This window comes from Coregonus lavaretus (assembly GCF_964263955.1).
Source record: "Coregonus lavaretus genome assembly, chromosome: 15".
Lineage (NCBI taxonomy): Eukaryota > Metazoa > Chordata > Actinopteri > Salmoniformes > Salmonidae > Coregonus > Coregonus lavaretus.
Window position 1 is genome coordinate 2,339,052 of NC_140002.1, and position 19,231 is coordinate 2,358,282.

The following is a 19,231-nucleotide window of genomic DNA, read 5'->3' on the forward strand; positions in this document are numbered from 1 at the left end:
TCGTTTTGCGTGTCAGTTCATAAACACTATGCCATTAGTTCCAATATCGTCTCTGTACCTGTCCGTATGCGCGCGTAGGCTAAATACCGTCCATTATATTTAACATATATTTGATCAACTTCCATCCTCGGACAAATCAAAGATTTTTGTTATAAAATGATTGGCCCATAATACAGAATTATAGTGATCGCTTGAGATGTGTAAATTGAAAGTCTAAAAAAGTGAACCTTTTGACGCACGTGCATGATTATTAGGTCTATGCTAAAGGCTTCCTTTATTATAGGATAGGCAGGATAACGTAGTGCATATAACCTGCCATCGCTGGCTTTCTGCTGGACTGATCATCACAGTGGAGGTTACGGACTGTCAGAAATAATGACATTAGGATGTCCGCTCATTGAATACTAGGAATAGGTCTCTGGTATCTGCCATGAAATTCACACTACAGCATAGGCTCAGCCTCCTTTATTGAAAGGTGTGGCCATGAATCATTGGGAGGCGACATACATAATTGCTCCAGTAGGAAAATGAACAGTTCTTTTCCAACAGCCCGCGCCAAGCAGTAGACTGTGATACAGAGGTCACTTGCTGAGAAGCAGCGACACCTTTAGCTTACTGGACGTATACACGTTTAACTGGGCATAGATCGTACCGTGGAATTTAGATCAAAAGGATCACGCCTCATTCTGAGTTTATTTTCAGTAGCTCCAAAAAATGAATATTGTATACCTCAGATCTGCGCTTTTTCTCGCTTATGGATCCGGTGAGTGAGTCGGGACCAATGACTGGTCGGGACTTAAAACCAAACCGTGACAATGTTGCAGCGATCTGTTTATCTTGGGGTTATATTATATAGGCTAGCCCAGCCGTTCGAAAAATGTATAGAATAATCATATATTATGTAGGAATATATAATAGTAGGCTTACTAGGCTATATATGACATTTCTTAACATAGGTTTTAACATGTATAGCCTAATATGTCAAACTATTTAATGTGTCAATGAACTGGAGTCGGGGCATGTTTCCTCTCTGTTCTCTCTCTCTTGTCACTCGGGAGGCATTAACCTACTTTGTGTGTCTGCATTCAATCTCATGCTTTAATAGTATTCTAATAAAAGTTACCCATGTGTGTGTCTCCAGTGTGTTTCAGGCTATCAAGTGGTGCCTCTGCCATTACCATTGACCAGCACGAAGATAACTCTCCTGCCCAATTAGCTGTGGTCAGTCTCCTCCACAATGATCTGAAAACAAGAGACAACCAGCTAGAATATGACAAGGAGGAGGAGTACTATTATGAACATGGTGAAGAGGACTATCTGTCTGGGGATTACGAAATGGAATTTCCAAAAGGTACAGCAGTTTACCACAGTTTATTTCTATTTATTCATCAGATTCACGTTTTGCATAAGGAACCTATTTACAATGTATAGGGATCTTATCGCTCCGAATCCCAATTATTTGTTGTTAATAAATATATTGCACGTTATTTGACGTTCCCGTCTTCCTCTCATCTCCAGTGGCATTTTCCACCAAGCCGAAAGATCTGCCCATGTCTCCCTACACAGACAGGAGAAGGGCGAGCAAGAGAAACGGCAAGGGTAAGAAGAGGAACCCCTGTCTGAGGAAATATAAAGACTACTGCATTCATGGGGTCTGCCAATACCTGAGAGAGCTACGAGAGCCATCCTGCATGTGAGCCCCATCCCCTCATTCAGCGCCATATCTGTATTTTGTTAGAGACACTTATCATCTGTGATTGTGTCTCCAAACTCAAGTCACTGTTTACTGTATTTCTTTTTTAGATGTCTGCCGGGATACTCTGGTGAGCGGTGTCACCTTTTCAGCCTGCCGGTGACAAAGGAAGCAGGAGGCTACAACAGGACAATAGCGCTGGCTGTGGTAGCAGTGGTTGTGTCCTTTCTGTGTCTGACAGTCATCGCCATTTTAATGGCCATCAGGTCAGTGTGCCTCAGAACTTGTTTCTTGTCTTTTAAAAAGTTTGAGATGTTTCAGGATCACCAACTCGCCCCTGTCCTGTCCACCAATATTATTAACATACTGTTTTCCTCCATTGTCATATTAGGTGTCATAAGCAAGGTCAATACAACCTTGACAATGAGAAGGTCAAGCTTGAGGCGGTCGCACATCCCTGATAATTTAGTGACAGAGTGAGTGTCTTTCTATTACACAACGATTCATGGCCTCATACAGTTTTTTTTTATCTGAGGCATTGTCATAAAGTTATGTGAATAGGTGGTTGCTTATTGTTTCTCCATGTGCTCTATTTCCGCTAGGAGGATGACAATTCTACCTCAGTTCATTTGAAGGTAAAGTTCATCCCCAAGAGGAACCTGTGGTGACGCAGGGGGGAGATGTATTATGTCTACCTCGTAGGACACCTGCATGGTCTGACAGACCTCCTGAATGAAAGTTTTGGATGGCAAACCATGATTATATGCGTGGGCCATTTCCCAATTGGAACAGAAATCTCCATGAACTAAATTGGGGCAAACGAACTTGACTGAAGTCATTTTACATGACACAGAGGAATTAAAGCTGACCGAGGAGAGAATTTAGGGAATTTAGATTGTTGTCAGTTGGTGTCACTCCTACGTGACGCTCGTCCCTCAAGCTATCTGACATACAGTATCACAATAGGGAAATGATTGTGCCCTCTCAGCTGTGTGAAGCTTTCCTCCTCCATCTGAAATTACATTATTTGTAGAAAAGGGTGCCTAATCTCCATGTGGTTTTTGTATGTGGTTTTTTACCAGCATTTTCATTGTAGTATGGTGTATTGTATCAGTCCTTTAAATAATTTATTTATTGAGTACTTAAGAGGTATTTATTCAGATTTATACTTGCTTTTTTTATGTTCAGAGTGCACTGTCAGTTTGTTTGTATGCTTCTGTATTCTGTCATATTTATGTTAATATGTATTTATAGCGTAGAAACAACATGCTGCTCAAGTTTTAATATAATATTTTTGGTTATACCAAAATAATAAACCTCAGAAGAAAACAGAATTGCAGAAGAAATGCTGAAGGTGAAAGAACATTCATTATGTACTTGCTTCTATTTCACGGACAGAGTGAGGTTTGAACAATCAATAATGCCAGAAATAAAACATTTTGTCAAAAATGTGAGGAATAAGGACAGAGTTTGATGTAAACTGCAATTCGATGAAACATCAACTTGAGAAATGTTTTCAGAACGAAAAGGGCAAAAATAAACACAGCTTTTCACAGTCAAATTCCATGTAGTTCTCATTTTTGTAGTTTCTGGTTTTATTTTCTTTACTGATTAAGTTATATGTGTTTGCAAAATACTGTTTTACCTACACCCTTTCTGTTCCAATCATGTTTGCCAGTCACTGTAGATATTCTGGGAACATCATGTGCTATGATAATAGGGAGTTTATGTGGTTTGACCACCGGCGCCATTTTAGTTGGTCAGGAAACCCCCTAGGAAGCACTTCCTGCAGCTGCAGTGGTAAAACTAATCTCTTGATTTAGATATGTTATCACAAATCAGGCTTGGTAGACAGATTCTACAGTGACCATCTGTAGTTGAAATACTACAGGTGTAGGGAATAGCTGACTGCTAAACAAAGTGAAAGACGTCAGTGGAATGACCAGCTTCCCTATTTTTTCACCAGGACATATCCATGAATGCAATAATAATAATTTGGCTGGGCGCTTATATTTGTCCTATTTCACACATGTACAAGTATGGATTTATACGCATGTGTGAATTGGAAATATTATCTTTTACATATCACAACTCTCCCTGAGACACCCTCAGAGACTGGGGTCACAGCACAGGCGGACTTACCATTAAGCAGAAGAGGCAATTGCCTCAGGCCTCACATCATCAAGGGGCCTCATGAGCTGGGCATTAAAATTAAAATACATTTGAAAACATTCTTCGCTTGAGGCCCCCCTCATGTTCCGTTGAAGGCATAATAAGTAAATAATTAGAAAATCCCCATTAAAATATGTCTGTTTAAGCTAGAGATAGATTTCCTGCCTTGTGCAGTGGAAGGTGTCCGAGCTACAGCGGTGTTTGTCAGACCATGAGACATCCCGAAAATCAGTCTTCTCACGAAAACATCTGTAGCGTCCGAACGGTATCACACTAATATGACCCCTCTATGGAAAGATGACTCTCACAAACACGATGGCGTTCTCAGTTTTGCTCTACGAACCCTACAAGTTTCACAATCAATCAAAGTGTCACATGCTTCATAAACAACGTGTGGACTAACAATTAAATGCTTTTTTTTTTCTTTTTCTTTTCCTGGGGGTAGATCAGCTTAATATTGCAGATAGATTGTAACTTCTATCAATGTAATTGTCTGCATCACTTCCAATCCCCCATGTTTTTTATATATATACTCCCCTTTATTACTTTTCAACCCCGCCATCCTTTCCCTACTTGGGGTAAATTAGTGAACAAAAATGCCCAGGCCTCTACTTCCAGCCTATACTTACTATCTACACCTTATGGACACAGTCAATTTTACAATAATTCTATTTTATTTGTTTTTGCTCCTGAACTTCTTCTACTCTCAACCTCTCCGATCATTTTCATGATGTCCATCCGGTTTGCTTCTATATGCCATATCTTTCTAACTGTGCTCTTTCCCAAAAGCTCCCAACATACAACCTATATACTTATTATGGACACAGTGTGCTTACATTATTAGTTATCTTGTTATTATTTGTTGTTATTTGTTATTAGTCCCATCCTTCAACTCCATTCAATACCTTCCATCTATCTCTTAACACCATCCATACAGTATAGGATTTCTATTTGCCATATATATTTCGACCGTACTGTGATGTTTTACAAAAGTTCTGAACCTTTCTATTCTCATTGCTTCTACAGATTCTGAATTAAAAATTTTTTTTTTGCTAAAAGTATTATTATATCATTGATCGATTGACTATGACTTTTCAGATCACCCAGTAATGCTATCTGCAAGGTTAGCTCCAGGTAAATATTGCAATCCTTTAGCCATTCCTGGACCTGTGTCCAAAAACAAGCTACAAATGGACAGAACCAAAACAAATGATCTAATGATTCTGTCTCTTCACAGCAAAATCTGCAGAGCTGGGAAGATTGTATCCCCCATATAAATAACATTCTATTGGTAGCAAGAATTCTATATAATAATTTAAATTGAAAGATTCTAAGTTTTGAATCCGGTGTCGTTTTGCGTGTCAGTTCATAAACACTATGCCATGGGTTCGGTACGTCAAAAATCTCTTCCCAACTATTTTGCAATCTATATGGGACGGCTGTCAATCCTTTGGTCCTTAAGTGAAACTGATATACTTTTTTTATTTATCACAGTTTTCCTTAACCAATTATGTTCTTTAATGCAAGGCCGACAGACAAGTTCCTTACTTTCTCCCCCTTCCACTTTCCTCTTCCACTTTTGCGGTAAGGCTGCAATTTTTTGGTTGTAATTTTGGGTAGAGCAGACATTTCCATATGTTTTTGTTAGCTGCATGTGCGACAACTCCACCAGTCCTACCGATGATATAATTTACGAAGATTATACCTTTTTTAAACATTCTGTCAATATTTGTTGCATTATTTGTTCTGTCGTTTCTTGAGGATTAAATTGAAATTGCAACCAACTTTCTATGGCTTGTTTTAGAAATAGTGATATTTGGGAGATGATTTCCTTTTCAAATAACTGAAAATGAGTTGTTGTAATCTGAATAAAGGGAAAAAGGCCATTCTTGAACATTGGGTGAGACAATCTTACTAATTTGCTTGAGAACCAGTTCGGATTTAAGTATAACTTTTGTATGACTGAAGCTTTTAGTGATAGGTCTAATGCTTTAATATTTAATAATTTCTGTCCTCCGAATTCATATTCATTATATAAATAGGCCCTTTTAATTTTGTCTGGCTTGCCGTTCCAAATAAAATTGAATATTTTTTTCTAATATAATTTAGAAAACTGTTCGCTAGGCGTAGGCAAGACCATAAGCAAATAGGTAAACTGGGATAATACTAAAGAGTTTAATCAGGGTGATTTTTCCACAAATTGACAGGTATTTACCTTTCCATGGTAGTAAGATCTTATCTATTTTTGCTAACTTTCTATTTATTGAAGTGAGATCATTTATTTCCTTTGGGATATGTATTCCGAGTATATCCACATCACCATCAGACCATTTTATTGGTAAACTACATGGTAATGTAAAAATTGTATTTTTTAGTGATCCAATACATAATATAGTACATTTGTCATAATTTGGTTGTAATCCAGAGAGGTTAGAAAATGTATCTAGATCCTCTATGAGGCTGTGGAGGGATTCTAGTTGTGGATTTAAAAGAAAACATGAATCATCAGCGTACAATGACACCTTTGTTTTTAAGCCCTGGATTTCTAATCCTCTGATATTATTATTGGATCTGATTTTAATAGCTAACATCTCGATGGCCACAATAAATAGATATGCCGATAGTGGACAACCTTGTTTCACTCCTCTTGACAGTTTAAAACTTTCTGAGAAATAGCCATTATTTACTATTTTACACCTGGGTTACTATACATGATTTTGACCCATTTTATAAGAGATTATCCAAACAGTGAAATGCTTACTTGCGGGCTCTTCCCAACAATGCAGAGAGATAGAAAATAGAGAAATAATAGAAAAGTAAAACACATAATAATAAAAGTAATAATAGACACACAATGATTAACAATAACTTGGCTATATGCACGGGGTACCAGTACCGAGTCGATGTGCAGGGGTGTCACGAGAGTCATCTGAAGGTAACCCGGTACTGGGCTGAAAAATGAATGGAAGTGAATCTGGCATTTCCACGTTAAAGGTATATGGGTAATTCCACTGTAAAAACATTTCTGAGCTTTCTTATATCACTCAGATATAGGACAGACACTTCAAAACAACTTCATTTTGATTACATTTTGGACAGTTTTTCCATGTATGAATCTATTATTAAATGCGTTTCTATGGGCTAATAGCAGTAAGGCCAAATTCAATGTTTCATCAAATAATCAAATCATGATTTCATATTCATTTTTTGGGGGGGATACCTACAGGGGTCCTACAATTCAAAATCAAATAGCTAAATTATCCTTGGTATGACCATCTTAAAACAATTCCATATGACCATCTTAAAACAATTCCATATGTTATCTTAGTAGAAACCCAGGCCTTAGACTCTAGGGGGATACAATATGCATTTATTTAGTAAAAAGACAGGTGCTGCTGATAATACTGCCATTGTCGTCGAGGCAGCGAACATGTATATGTATCCCATGTATCTGAAATATTATGGCATTATGTCATACTCTTTTTGGCCAGACAGCATCAGATGCATGGGCTACATATAGTAAGACTCAGCCACTTGCGGATTGAAGGAAAGTTGGCGGGTGCACAGTGCACTGTTCGGACGCTGGAATTATTTTGGATGAATGTGCGAAGGTAAGCTACTTTTTGAAGTGCGTTGTTTGACAATCAGATGAAGACATCATGACTGGTTGTGTTCATGACTGGTCTCTGCCGGGGGCCTCCAAATCACTACGTCCGCCACTGGGTCAAGGTCTGCCATTATCAACAGGCCCCCCTGGTGCAATTAGGATTAAGTGCCTTGCTCTAGTAGGGCACATCGACAGATTAGCACCCTTTTGGTTACCTTGATGTCTAGACCTTTATGGCAGTGGTGGTAGTCCACATAGTCATTGATTCCAGCCCAGGGCTAGGCTTTAACCGCTAGGCTACCGGCCGGCTATGGCCTCTGTCATTATGCATTCATATAGGCTACAGGCCTTGGTGGAAGAGCAAGCCCTGGGCTGGAATCAATGACTGTGGACTACCACCACTGCCATAAAGGGCTGGACATCAAGGCAGGGATCATCAACTAGATCAAGCCACGAGTTGATTTTTTCTTGAGCGGACGGTCAGAGGGTCAGAACGTAGTTAAAAAATAATTTGTAGTCTGCAAATTAACCGCAAGAAGCCCAAACAAATATCACATTTGAGTAAAACATAATAATTTCAAACCTTGCTTACGTTTGTATACGATCACGTGTCTCTCTATTACGCGTGGGAACACTTGGGAACAGATTTACAAAATTAAAATCCCTTGAAGCTGATTTCCTGGTGTTTTTACAGACTTTTATGTCCAATTAATTTCTTTGCTCAGAAAACTTGTGGGCGGGGAAAATAAAACCGGGATGCCAGTTGGGGAACCCTGCCATATAGGCTACTCTCACATACAGAGAAAGTGTATTTTGATGCTGACAAAATATGACAGCCATAATCATTAAAGCAAATGTTTTTATGGTCCTTTTGTAAAAGTGAGTCTGGGCAGTGGGCATCTGTGGCTGTACAAGGCAGAAAGGGTAGGCTACGTTTAGGAGCGTGGTTTGTTGTGACGTTCTCCCTGTGTTCAACATGGCGGTAGAGGTGAAGAAGGTAAAACATGAAACCCTCTTTTCATTGTTTCTATTGAATACAATGGTCTAATAATTTGAGTGTACCGGGGACATGATTCAACATCTGGGTTGCCGAAAAATATATGTATAAGCGCTAGTTACAACAAAGGTGATTGAGTCATGCATGGCATAAAGACTCATGCACTGTTAGCTAGCTAGCTAAGCTCGTGGCAGTTAGGTTAACTAGCTACAGACAGTGTACGCTTTTATTATTATTATTTTTTTTTACAGTGTACTACAGTGTAACTTTTAACAATTCTACCCCTGGTTAGATAGTTACATGAAAATGAGATTTGACACAATTATTCATACCTTATATTTTCATAAACCAATGTTAGACATACCTAGTCAAACAAAACTAGCTAGCCAAGCTAGCTGCAGCAGAGCAGAGCGGGATCATCAATAATTTTGACCAGACCTAGGTTCACTATTTACTTTAGCCGTGTTAAACTTGAGCTTGCCTGTTGTAATAGAAAAGTCCCAAAAGTGTAGACCCCACCCACCTCAAATAGGCCTACTGTAGTATGTGAACTCAGATCTGATTTTGACATAATGCTGTCTTATTTGTTCTTGTAGGTCTTTGCAGAGCTGCAATTGAAAGTGTTTATTTTCAATTTACAATCTGTATAAACAATGAGAATAGAAAGGTTCAGAACTTTTGTAAAACATCACAGTACAGTTGAAAAATATATGGCAAAAATAAATCCAATATGGATGGTGTTAAGAGATAGATGGAATGAAGTTGAAGGATGGGACTAATAACAACTAACAACAACTAATAACAACAAGATAACTAATAATGTAAAGCATACTGTGTCCATAATAAGTATATAGGTTATAGGTTGAGAGCTTTTGTGAAAGAGCACATTTAGAAAGATATGGCATATAGAAGCCAACCGGATGGACATCATGAAAATGACTGTATTTTGAATGTGACTTGTTGTGAAGGGCTTCTCCCATCACACCCTGACTTCATGCTTCTCCTCTCCTCTCCTCTCCTCTCCTCTCCTCTCCTCTCCTCTCCTCTCCTCTCCTCTCCTCTCCTCTCCTCTCCTCTCCTCTCCTCTCCCCTCCTCTCCTGAACGGAGCAAAGTACAGAGAAATCCTTGATGAAAACCTGCTCCAGAGCACTCAGGACCTTAGACTGGGGTGAAGGTTCACCTTCCAACAGGACAACGACCCTAAGCACACAGCCAAGAATGCAGGAGTGCAGGAGTATTATTATTATTATAAGTCTCTGAATGTCCTTGAGTGGCCCAGCCAGAGCCCGGACTTGAACCCGATCAAACATCTCTGGAGAGCTGTGCAGCGACGCTCCAATCCAACCTGACAGAGCTTGAGAGGATCTGCAGAGAAGAATGGGAGAAACTCTCCAAATACAGGTGTGCCAAGCTTGTAGCATCATACCCAAGAAGACTCGAGGCTGTAATCGCTGCCAAAGTACTGAGTAAAGGATCTGAATACTTCTGTAAATGTGATATTTCGGTTTTTGCTTTGTCATTATGGGGTATTGTATAAGGCTGTAACGTAACAAAATGTGTAAAAAGTCAAGGGGTCTGAATACTTCCCGAATGCATTGTACACACTGCCAACGTACACAACAAATACATTCTCATTGGTGAGTACAGAAACATCAGGTTCCTCTTATGATCACTTTATGGCTTGGTCAATATGGAAACACGGCTTGTAGGCTTGATCTATACACCGGTACATCTAATCTTCTTCATTTCCTGTGAGAAGTACAGAGTTACCTAACATAGCACACAAACAATGTTTGAGATCAACACACTGCGTGTGATGTGTCCAAACAGATGTTACATGTATCTTCTAACCACTAAAATCGTAACTTTATCTTAGCACGGATGTCTTTATCTCATTACTGAAACCAAATAAAGAGCCATCCTCTTTTCCATGTGCAAACAAAGGGGTGATTAGAGGGAGAAGCATGTTTTAGCCAGGTGACAGAGATACACATATAGTGAAACATTGTTAGTTCCCATCAGCTTAATGCGGCAATCAGCAGTTGAAACAATATCAAAGCGCTACCCTGTTTTGGTAAAACACTTGAGTGATGGAGATGGATGCAAGGACTGACCATCCATAATATTACAATTATAGTTTTTAGATCAGTGTTGGGCTCAATTAAATTTAAAATTCACTCAATTGAGGAAATTAATTGAAATGCAACTCATGAATTGAGTTTTCTATTTCAATTCATGAATTTCAAATCACTTTCTGAATTGACCCAAACCCTACTGTAGATGTTGTAAGCCACTGCACTGTGAATATTGACTTTATGCCAAGCCCTAATCCCAGTTCTTGCATACTTTCCATTTTTCCTGAGTGACACAGACTCTCTTAAAAAAAAATCAGAAATGGATGTTTGTTTTCTCTCTGTAGTCTCAAATAGCCTGTAGCATTACTTTGTCATTTATGCTATTCCTTTTTAAGACCAGTCTAACTCAAATGAATGATGGCTCAAGGGCATTTTTATATCGTCTGGAATGTAACGGATATCTGTGAAAAAACAGACATCCCATGTTGGCCACATGCAAATGGTGCAAATAATCTCTCGCACAAACTTGGAAAATATACAAATGTGCTGTTGCTAAGAAGTCTGTGGCTGTGTGAATGGCCTTGTGTCTATTTAAAGCAACTTGACCGTGACACTGGGTTATCAGGCCATGAAGGAAGTGACTGAGAAAACCCCCTCTCTATCGCAGAATGCATGGAATTCTCTCCCCCATGTGTGTAGATATGGATAGTCTCTGTAGCATCCTTTAAGTGGAACTCCAAGAGCTCTTCCTTACTCATGTTCCAGCAGACACAAATAGCTTTTACTAGGAATTAGGATGGGGTTTCACTCCCATTTCTCTATTTCTGAAGTACATACTAATGCACTCATTATTAAACTCAACATGCAACAATTTTTACTGAGTTACAGTTCATATAAGGAAATAAGTCAATTGAAATAAATTCATTTGTCACGGGTTACAAAGCCAGAACCCAGAAGCAGACCAGGACAAGGTGAGTTGAAACGAAGGTGGGTATTTATTGAACAGATTCAAAAGCGATGCTGAATAATCCAGGGAACAGAGCGGGCGGCGGAGATGAGTTGGTGGGGGTTCAGTGGCAGGTCCAATAATGGCTCGGCAGCCGCCGACCACCAGGCAGGGGTTGGGTGAAGGTTCCGGGTGAGTGACTGCAGATAGAACAAAACGGAGGTAAGTACACAGCAAGCCAACAAGGTGCAAAACAACAAAACTAACGCTAGAAGCTCCAAGGCTGATACACTGACAAACATACTGTTCATGGCTAACGATCCGGCAGGGAATGGATGTCAGGTCAGAGCCTAAAAAGGGTGATGATCAGGACCAGATCGCTGATGGGATGCAGGTGCGGTTAATCAGGAGAGCTCCCGCCTAGCAACGTCGCCCGGCAACCAGGCAGGGAGCGTTCCAGAACCCTCGGGAAACTGGAGATCCCGAGCAGAAAAATGACAACACAGGCAGGAACCGACTCAGGATGCAGGGTTCATGACAGTACCCCCCCTCCGACGAACGCCACCGGGCGGACTACCCGGAGCGCCAGGATGGAGGCGGTAGAAGTCACGAAGGAGGTCAGCATCAAGGATCTGTCGCCGAGGAATCCAACTCCTCTCTTCAGGACCATACCCCTCCCAGTCCACGAGATACTGGAAACCCCGGCCCCGCCGTCTGGAATCCATAATGCGTCGCACCGTGTAGGCAGGACCACCTCCGATCATCCGAGGGGGAGGAGGAGGAGGCGGAGGGGGCAACAGAGGACTGAGGAGAACAGGCTTGAGGCAGGAGACATGAAAGGTGGGATGGACTCTGAGCGTTCTCGGTAACTTGAGTCGAACTGCAACAGGATTGATCACCTTCTCCACCACAAACGGACCAATGAACTTCGGTGACAGCTTCCTAGACTCAGTCCGTAGAGGAAGATCCCATGTGGCCAACCAGACCCTATCTCCGATGGTATAGGTGGGAGCGGGAATCCGGCGACGATTCGCCTGGAGCTGATACCGGTCAGAAACTCTAAGGAGGGCCTTTCTGGCCCGATGCCAGGTCCGGTGGCAACGACGAATGTGGGCCTGAACAGAGGGCACTGAGAGATCCTTCTCCTGAGAAGGAAACAAGGGAGGTTGGTAGCCATACAGGCACTGGAAGGGAGACATCCCAGTGGCAGATGTAGGGAGAGTATTGTGGGCATACTCAACCCAAGGCAACTGAGAGACCCAGGAGGTGGGGTTGGAGGAGACAAGGCAGCGTAGCGTGGATTCCATCTTCTGGTTGGCTCTCTCCGCCTGACCATTAGATTGGGGGTGAAAACCAGATGTGAGACTGACTGTAGCTCCAATGGCCAAACAGAAGGACTTCCAGACAGCAGAGGTAAACTGAGGACCACGGTCGGAAACGATGTCACTGGGCAACCCGTGGACCCTGAAAACCTCCCTAACCAGGATCTCGGACGTCTCAGAGGCAGAGGGAAGCTTGGAAATGGGCACAAAGTGGGCGAACTTGCTGAATCTGTCCACGATAGTCAGAACGACCGTGTTCCCCTCAGAAGAGGGCAACCCAGTGACAAAGTCCAGGGCCAGATGCGACCATGGTCGCCGGGGAATAGGGAGGGGGTGAAGTAGTCCAGAGCTGGGCCGATTGGCACTCTTATTCTGCGCACACACTGGACAGGCAGCAACAAACCTCCGAGTATCCTCTCCCATGGCAGGCCACCAAAATCGTCTGCGAAGAAACGCCATCGTCCGAGCCACGCCAGGGTGACAAGCCATCTTGCTGGCGTGGGACCATTGGAGGACAGCAGAACGAACCGACTCAGGCACAAACAACCGACCGGGTGGACCGTTACCGGGACCGGGCTGCGTCCGAAGGGCCGCCATAACCTCCTCCTCAATCTTCCACATAACTGCTCCCACGACACAGTTCCGGGGAAGAATCGTCTCGGTCTTGGCCCCACTCTCCTCCGTCTTGGAGAACATCCGTGACAAGGCGTCCGCCTTGCCGTTCTTAGATCCAGGTCGGAACGTCAGGGAAAAATTAAAGCGTCCGAAAAACAAAGCCCACCTGGCCTGACGGGAGTTGAGACGTCTAGCCGATTGCACGTAAGCAAGATTCTTGTGGTCAGTCCAGACAATAAACGGTTGCTCCGCCCCCTCCAACCAGTGGCGCCACTCCTCCAAGGCAAGCTTCACCGCGAGAAGCTCCCGGTTACCCACATCGTAGTTCCTCTCCGCAGACGAAAGACGACGAGAGTAGTAGGCGCAGGGATGGAGTTTACCGTCAGTGGAGCATCGCTGGGACAGGATGGCGCCAACCCCCACATCAGACGCATCCACTTCAACGACGAACTGACGGGCCGTGTCAGGTTGAGAGAGAATCGGTGCGTTGGTGAATCGCCTCTTCAAATCCAGGAACGCTCGATCCGCCTCCGGATTCCAATTGAAGGTCCTGGTACTGGAAGTCAGGGCAGTTAACGGAGCGGCCACACGGCTGTAATCCCGGATGAATCTGCGGTAGAAATTCGCAAACCCCAGAAACCTCTGGAGCTGCAATCTCGTACCGGGCTGGGCCCATTCCAGAACCGCCCTAACCTTCTCCTGGTCCATCCTAATCTCTCCCCTGGAGATGATGTACCCGAGGAAGGATGTAGTGTGGGCGTGAAATTCGCACTTCTCGGCCTTCACGAACAGGCGATTCTCCAACAATCGCTGCAGAACCTGCCTGACATGCTGGACGTGGTTGGAAGGTTCCTTCGAGAAGATCAGAATGTCATCCAGGTAAACAAACACAAAGAGACCGATCATATCTCTCAGGACGTCATTCACCATACTCTGGAATACAGCTGGAGCATTGGTCAGTCCAAACGGCATCACCTGATACTCGAAGTGACCCATCGGTGTATTGAAACCCGTCAACCACTCGTCCCCCTCTCTGATCCGGACCAGGTGATACGCATTGCGTAGGTCTAGCTTGGTGAACACAGTAGCACCCTGTAAGGAGTCGAAGGCAGAGCTCATCAAGGGCAGGGGATACTTGTTCTTGACCGTGATATCATTCAACCCCCGATAATCAATACACGGTCGAAGAGAGCCATCCTTCTTACCCACAAAGAAAAATCCTGCCCCCAGGGGTGATGACGAGGGACGAATGAGGCCAGCAGCTAGGGACTCCTTGATGTAGGTCTCCAAAGCCTCACGTTCAGGTCGGGAGATACTGTATAACCGTCCCTTGGGATAGACAGCTCCAGGGAACAGGTTGATGGCACAATCATATGGTCGGTGGGGAGGGAGTGACAGAGCCCTCTGCTTACTGAACACTTCCCCCAAATCGTGATATGTCTCGCGAACCAGGGACAAATCTGGGGGTTTAGCCTCAATCACCTGACTGGGAACCGAATGGGAACAGGCAGTCTTGAGACAGTTAGCATGACAATCAAGGCTCCAACTAGTTACCTTGCCCGTCACCCAATCGAACGTGGGATTGTGTTCCTTCAGCCAGGGGTATCCAAGGACCAGAGGAACATGGGAAGAAGGCAGAATGAAGAATGAGATCACCTCAGAATGATTCCCTGACAACAGCATCTTAACCGGTTCAGTCCTCATCGTGATACGTGCCAGACTACTGCCGTTCAGAGTGGTAGCTTCAATGGCTTCCGGTAAGTGCTCCTTGGAAAGCCCCAGCTGTTCCACCACTTCGGCATCAATAAAGCTTCCATCGGCACCTGAATCGACAAAAGCGTTAATCGCTAAGCTCTGATTCCTGTTCATGAGGGTAGCCGGGAAACGGGGTCTGACAGAGGTATTGAGAGGTTGAAACTGGCTCGCTAAAAGTCCTCCCAACTTTTGCGAGCCGAGCAGTTTGACGACCGCCGGGAACAAGTGGAGATGTAATGTCCCGAACTACCACAGTAGAGGCAGCAGTTGGTCTTACGTCTATGTTGGCGCTCCTCCTTGGTTAACCCGTGCCGCCCCACTTGCATGGGTTCAGAATCGGGAGGCAGGACCTCTCCACTAATCCTGTGTGGTGGACAATGATCGACGTATTCTGGTCCACCCCCCGACCCGACTGGGAACTGAGAAGCTGATCGATTGGACGGGCCCCATTGCTTCTCCCTCCTTCGCTCTCGAACTCGGTTATCCACCCGAATAGACAAGGCTACCAAGCTGTCCAGGTCACTAGGCTCCGGATAGGAGATCAACTCATCCTTGAGCTGCTCCGACAGGCCCTGGTAAAAGGCCGCTTGCAGAGACTCCTCATTCCACCCACTCTCCACAGCCAACGTCCTGAGCTCGATCACGAAGTCGGCAACGCTGCGAGTTCCTTGGCGAAGCGAAAACAGGCGCCTAGCTGCGTCTATACCTCGGACGGAATGGTCGAATAGCTTCCTCATCTCGGCCGTGAACCCCTGGTATGAAGCCATGCAGGTGTCCTGTCGTTCCCAAACGGCTGAAGCCCACTCCAGCGCTCGACCACGCAGCAACTCAATAACAAAGGCTATCCTAGCCTTGTCTGTGGCATAAGAGTAGGGCTGTAGATCGAACACTAATCCACACTGCATAAGGAAAGAACGGCATCTTCCCAGCTCCCCCTCATATTTATCCGGCGTCGGAACCTTGGGCTCACGGAAGGACACAGCTCCAGAAGCGGCAGGCGAGATGGGTGAAACCGGTAGTGGATTCTCCACCGGAAAACTGCGCTGGGCCTGGATCTCCGTCAGACTGGTAGAAAGGTTCCGAACTGACAACGCTATCTCCTGTAGTGCCGTGCTATGATGTCCCAACATCTTCTCCTGATGGGTAATGGCATGGCGAACAGAGTCCAGGTCCGCTGGGTTCATTACTGGCCGGATCGTTCTGTCACGGGTTACAAAGCCAGAACCCAGAAGCAGACCAGGACAAGGTGAGTTGAAACGAAGGTGGGTATTTATTGAACAGATTCAAAAGCGATGCTGAATAATCCAGGGAACAGAGCGGGCGGCGGAGATGAGTTGGTGGGGGTTCAGTGGCAGGTCCAATAATGGCTCGGCAGCCGCCGACCACCAGGCAGGGGTTGGGTGAAGGTTCCGGGTGAGTGACTGCAGATAGAACAAAACGGAGGTAAGTACACAGCAAGCCAACAAGGTGCAAAACAACAAAACTAACGCTAGAAGCTCCAAGGCTGATACACTGACAAACATACTGTTCATGGCTAACGATCCGGCAGGGAATGGATGTCAGGTCAGAGCCTAAAAAGGGTGATGATCAGGACCAGGTGTGCAGATCGCTGATGGGATGCAGGTGCGGTTAATCAGGAGAGCTCCCGCCTAGCAACGTCGCCCGGCAACCAGGCAGGGAGCGTTCCAGAACCCTCGGGAAACTGGAGATCCCGAGCAGAAAAATGACAACACAGGCAGGAACCGACTCAGGATGCAGGGTTCATGACATCATTAGGCCCTAATCTCTTTCACATGATTGGGCAGGGGTGCGGCCATGGGTGGGCCTTGGAGGGAATAAGCCCACCCACTTGGCAGCCAGGCCCACCCACTGGGGAGCCAGGCCCAGCCAATCAGAATAATATTTTCCCCCCATAAAAGGGCTTTATTATGGACAGACATACTCCTCAGCATTTTTGTTCAGTGTAGAAATGTAATTACTAATGCAACAAACATGGAATGTATTACTCCAACAACAACTAGTGTCAAAGATGTGACTGAACCACTGGTTTGAGATGGAGCTACGATGTCAGTATGACTGTTCCACCCTGACCTGTCAAGAACGTGGACTGTGGGGACAAAGCTCCCATACACCTCCACCCTGTACCATAGGAAATATTGGTCACAAAGAATGGCGTCAGCTGGCATTTCTGAACAAATGCTTCTCACTGTACCACTCCTTTGTTTGCTATCAACCAGAACAGCAGTTCCTAGTTTCCCTGGAAAGGAGGATTTAATTGGGTTCAGTGGGATTCCACTTTGTTATATTAATCAGCAGCTGTTTCTGGGGCCTCATTTATAAACATACATTTTAAAGTAAATATCAGTCTGCGCCATTTTGGAACAGACTGCACACGCATAAATTTTTTTGAGATTTGTCAACTTGGCGCATGCCATACATAGGCATGTTTCCCGTAAAAAATCGGACCTGTCGTAAAACTGTGCGCATGCGAACCAGCGTTATAACTCCGCCTGAATATCGCCCATCGTTCACCTTTTATGGTGACAATAACGCCCTTATTTGCTCTATACTTTGGAAGTATTGGAATTAGGCCAAGACAATAGGCCAGGGTTCCCCAACTGGCGGCCCGTGGTGTTATTTCCCCCCCCCACACAAGTTTTATGAGCAACATTTATTTTTTCATTTTTAGACATAAAAGACTGTAAAAACAACAGGAAATTCGCTCCAATTCATTTAATTTTGGAACAAACAGTTGCAAATTGTTGTGGACCTGTAAATAGATCGTTTCAATTGTACTGTATGTTATGAACCGCGCTCCCTTTCAGATGCATAGAGCAAAAACTTGAAATGATAATAGCCTGTCTAATAGGGCCAATTAACTGAGAGATGTGCATGGTTATTGTGTGGCTCCATCGGGAATATGAACTTATCATGGCCAGAAAAGGTGAGGAATTTATTCTGCAATGGTTATGATATATGTATTATTTATTATGTTTGTAAATGTTCTACCGTTAAACTACGCTTCGGATCGTGTAGAGCAAAATACTTGAAATAGCTTATCTATTTACTACTGTGACATGTGTCCAATGAACTGAGAGATGGGCAGAATGGTAGGTAGCCTATACTAACTAGTTGTAGGCCTATAGGCTATTTCGTGACACGAGTAGCCTATCAAATCATCACAGTCAGAAAAGGTGAGGAATGTTGTCACGTTTCCTCCCGTTGCGCCCCTCCGACGCTCTGATTCGACGGTCTACTGAGCCACCGGTCTGAGCGCACCACCTCGGCAACACTGGAATGGAAACCCAACGCACCCTAATCACCTCCAGCGCACCTGCATCTCATCTCATCACCACCCCTACTTAGCCCTGGACTGTTCTGTAATATGTTGTGTGTGTGTGATTGTTTTTGCTTCGTGTCATGTACTCTCTCTTTGTTAATTATCTTTGTCATTGTTTGAGTAAACCTTGACCTTGTTAATTCCTGCATCTGCCTCTTCGTATCCTCAGTACTCGTCACAAATGTATTCTACAATGGTCATGAAATGAAATAAATAATGGGAAATAAATTCCAATTTTTTTTTACAACGCAAAGATAAAAGAAATAGATTTTCACTCTTCTCACTAACAGCAAATGATTGCATCTTGTTATTATATTTAGCTACCAATTGTTTTGTCATGAATAAGAGTCATCATATGAACCCCACTTGCTACTACTAGGCTAATTTTGCCTTCTTGCAACGCAATACTTCAACCACTAGAAACTGTGCGTACACATGGTCTAAAGTTTGCGGGAGGATAAGCACATTCTCAAGTCAAGTTCAGTTTTTATAAATTCCAACTTTTGCGTGAGAACTGGCGGCCACATGTTTTGTGGGAAATTCTGTGCACATGCAAGGTTTATAAATGAGGCCCCATGTCTAAAAGCAAGACTAGTTTCCTGAAACATTTTTTTTTCTTCACAATCAGAGAAGGGATGTTGTGACAGGTGTGTGCTCCTACGAGGGACCTACTAGCTGCTGTGGGTGAGTGCTATGCAAACAAGGGGA

The 19,231-nt window shown here is 43.9% G+C and overlaps 1 protein-coding gene across 2 annotated transcripts; it reads left to right on the plus strand.

The window, feature by feature from the left end:
• The first annotated feature begins 533 nt into the window (after window positions 1–533).
• LOC311142247 (proheparin-binding EGF-like growth factor) lies at window positions 534–3,251 on the plus strand. Of its 2 annotated transcripts, none has more exons than XM_084177862.1 (6): window positions 534–763; window positions 1,142–1,351; window positions 1,519–1,693; window positions 1,804–1,959; window positions 2,085–2,169; window positions 2,296–3,251. In XM_084177862.1, the coding sequence occupies exons 1-5, from the start codon at window positions 715–717 to the stop codon at window positions 2,152–2,154; spliced, it is 660 nt and encodes a 219-aa protein (XP_084033988.1). In that variant the 5' UTR covers window positions 534–714; the 3' UTR covers window positions 2,155–2,169; window positions 2,296–3,251. The 2 variants fall into 2 exon arrangements, with proteins under 2 accessions (XP_084033988.1, XP_084033989.1); XM_084177863.1 differs by having other exon boundaries at window positions 562–763; window positions 1,567–1,693.
• Window positions 3,252–19,231: the final 15,980 nt, after the last annotated feature.

Bases quoted from the DNA above. Each gene is read 5' to 3' on its own strand.
- LOC311142247 (XM_084177862.1), top strand. From the start codon at position 715: ATGAATATTGTATACCTCAGATCTGCGCTTTTTCTCGCTTATGGATCC. The intron at 764-1,141 runs GTGAGTGAGTCG...GTGTGTCTCCAG, and splicing joins TTTTCTCGCTTATGGATCCG to TGTGTTTCAGGCTATCAAGT. The intron at 1,960-2,084 runs GTCAGTGTGCCT...TTGTCATATTAG, and splicing joins GCCATTTTAATGGCCATCAG to GTGTCATAAGCAAGGTCAAT.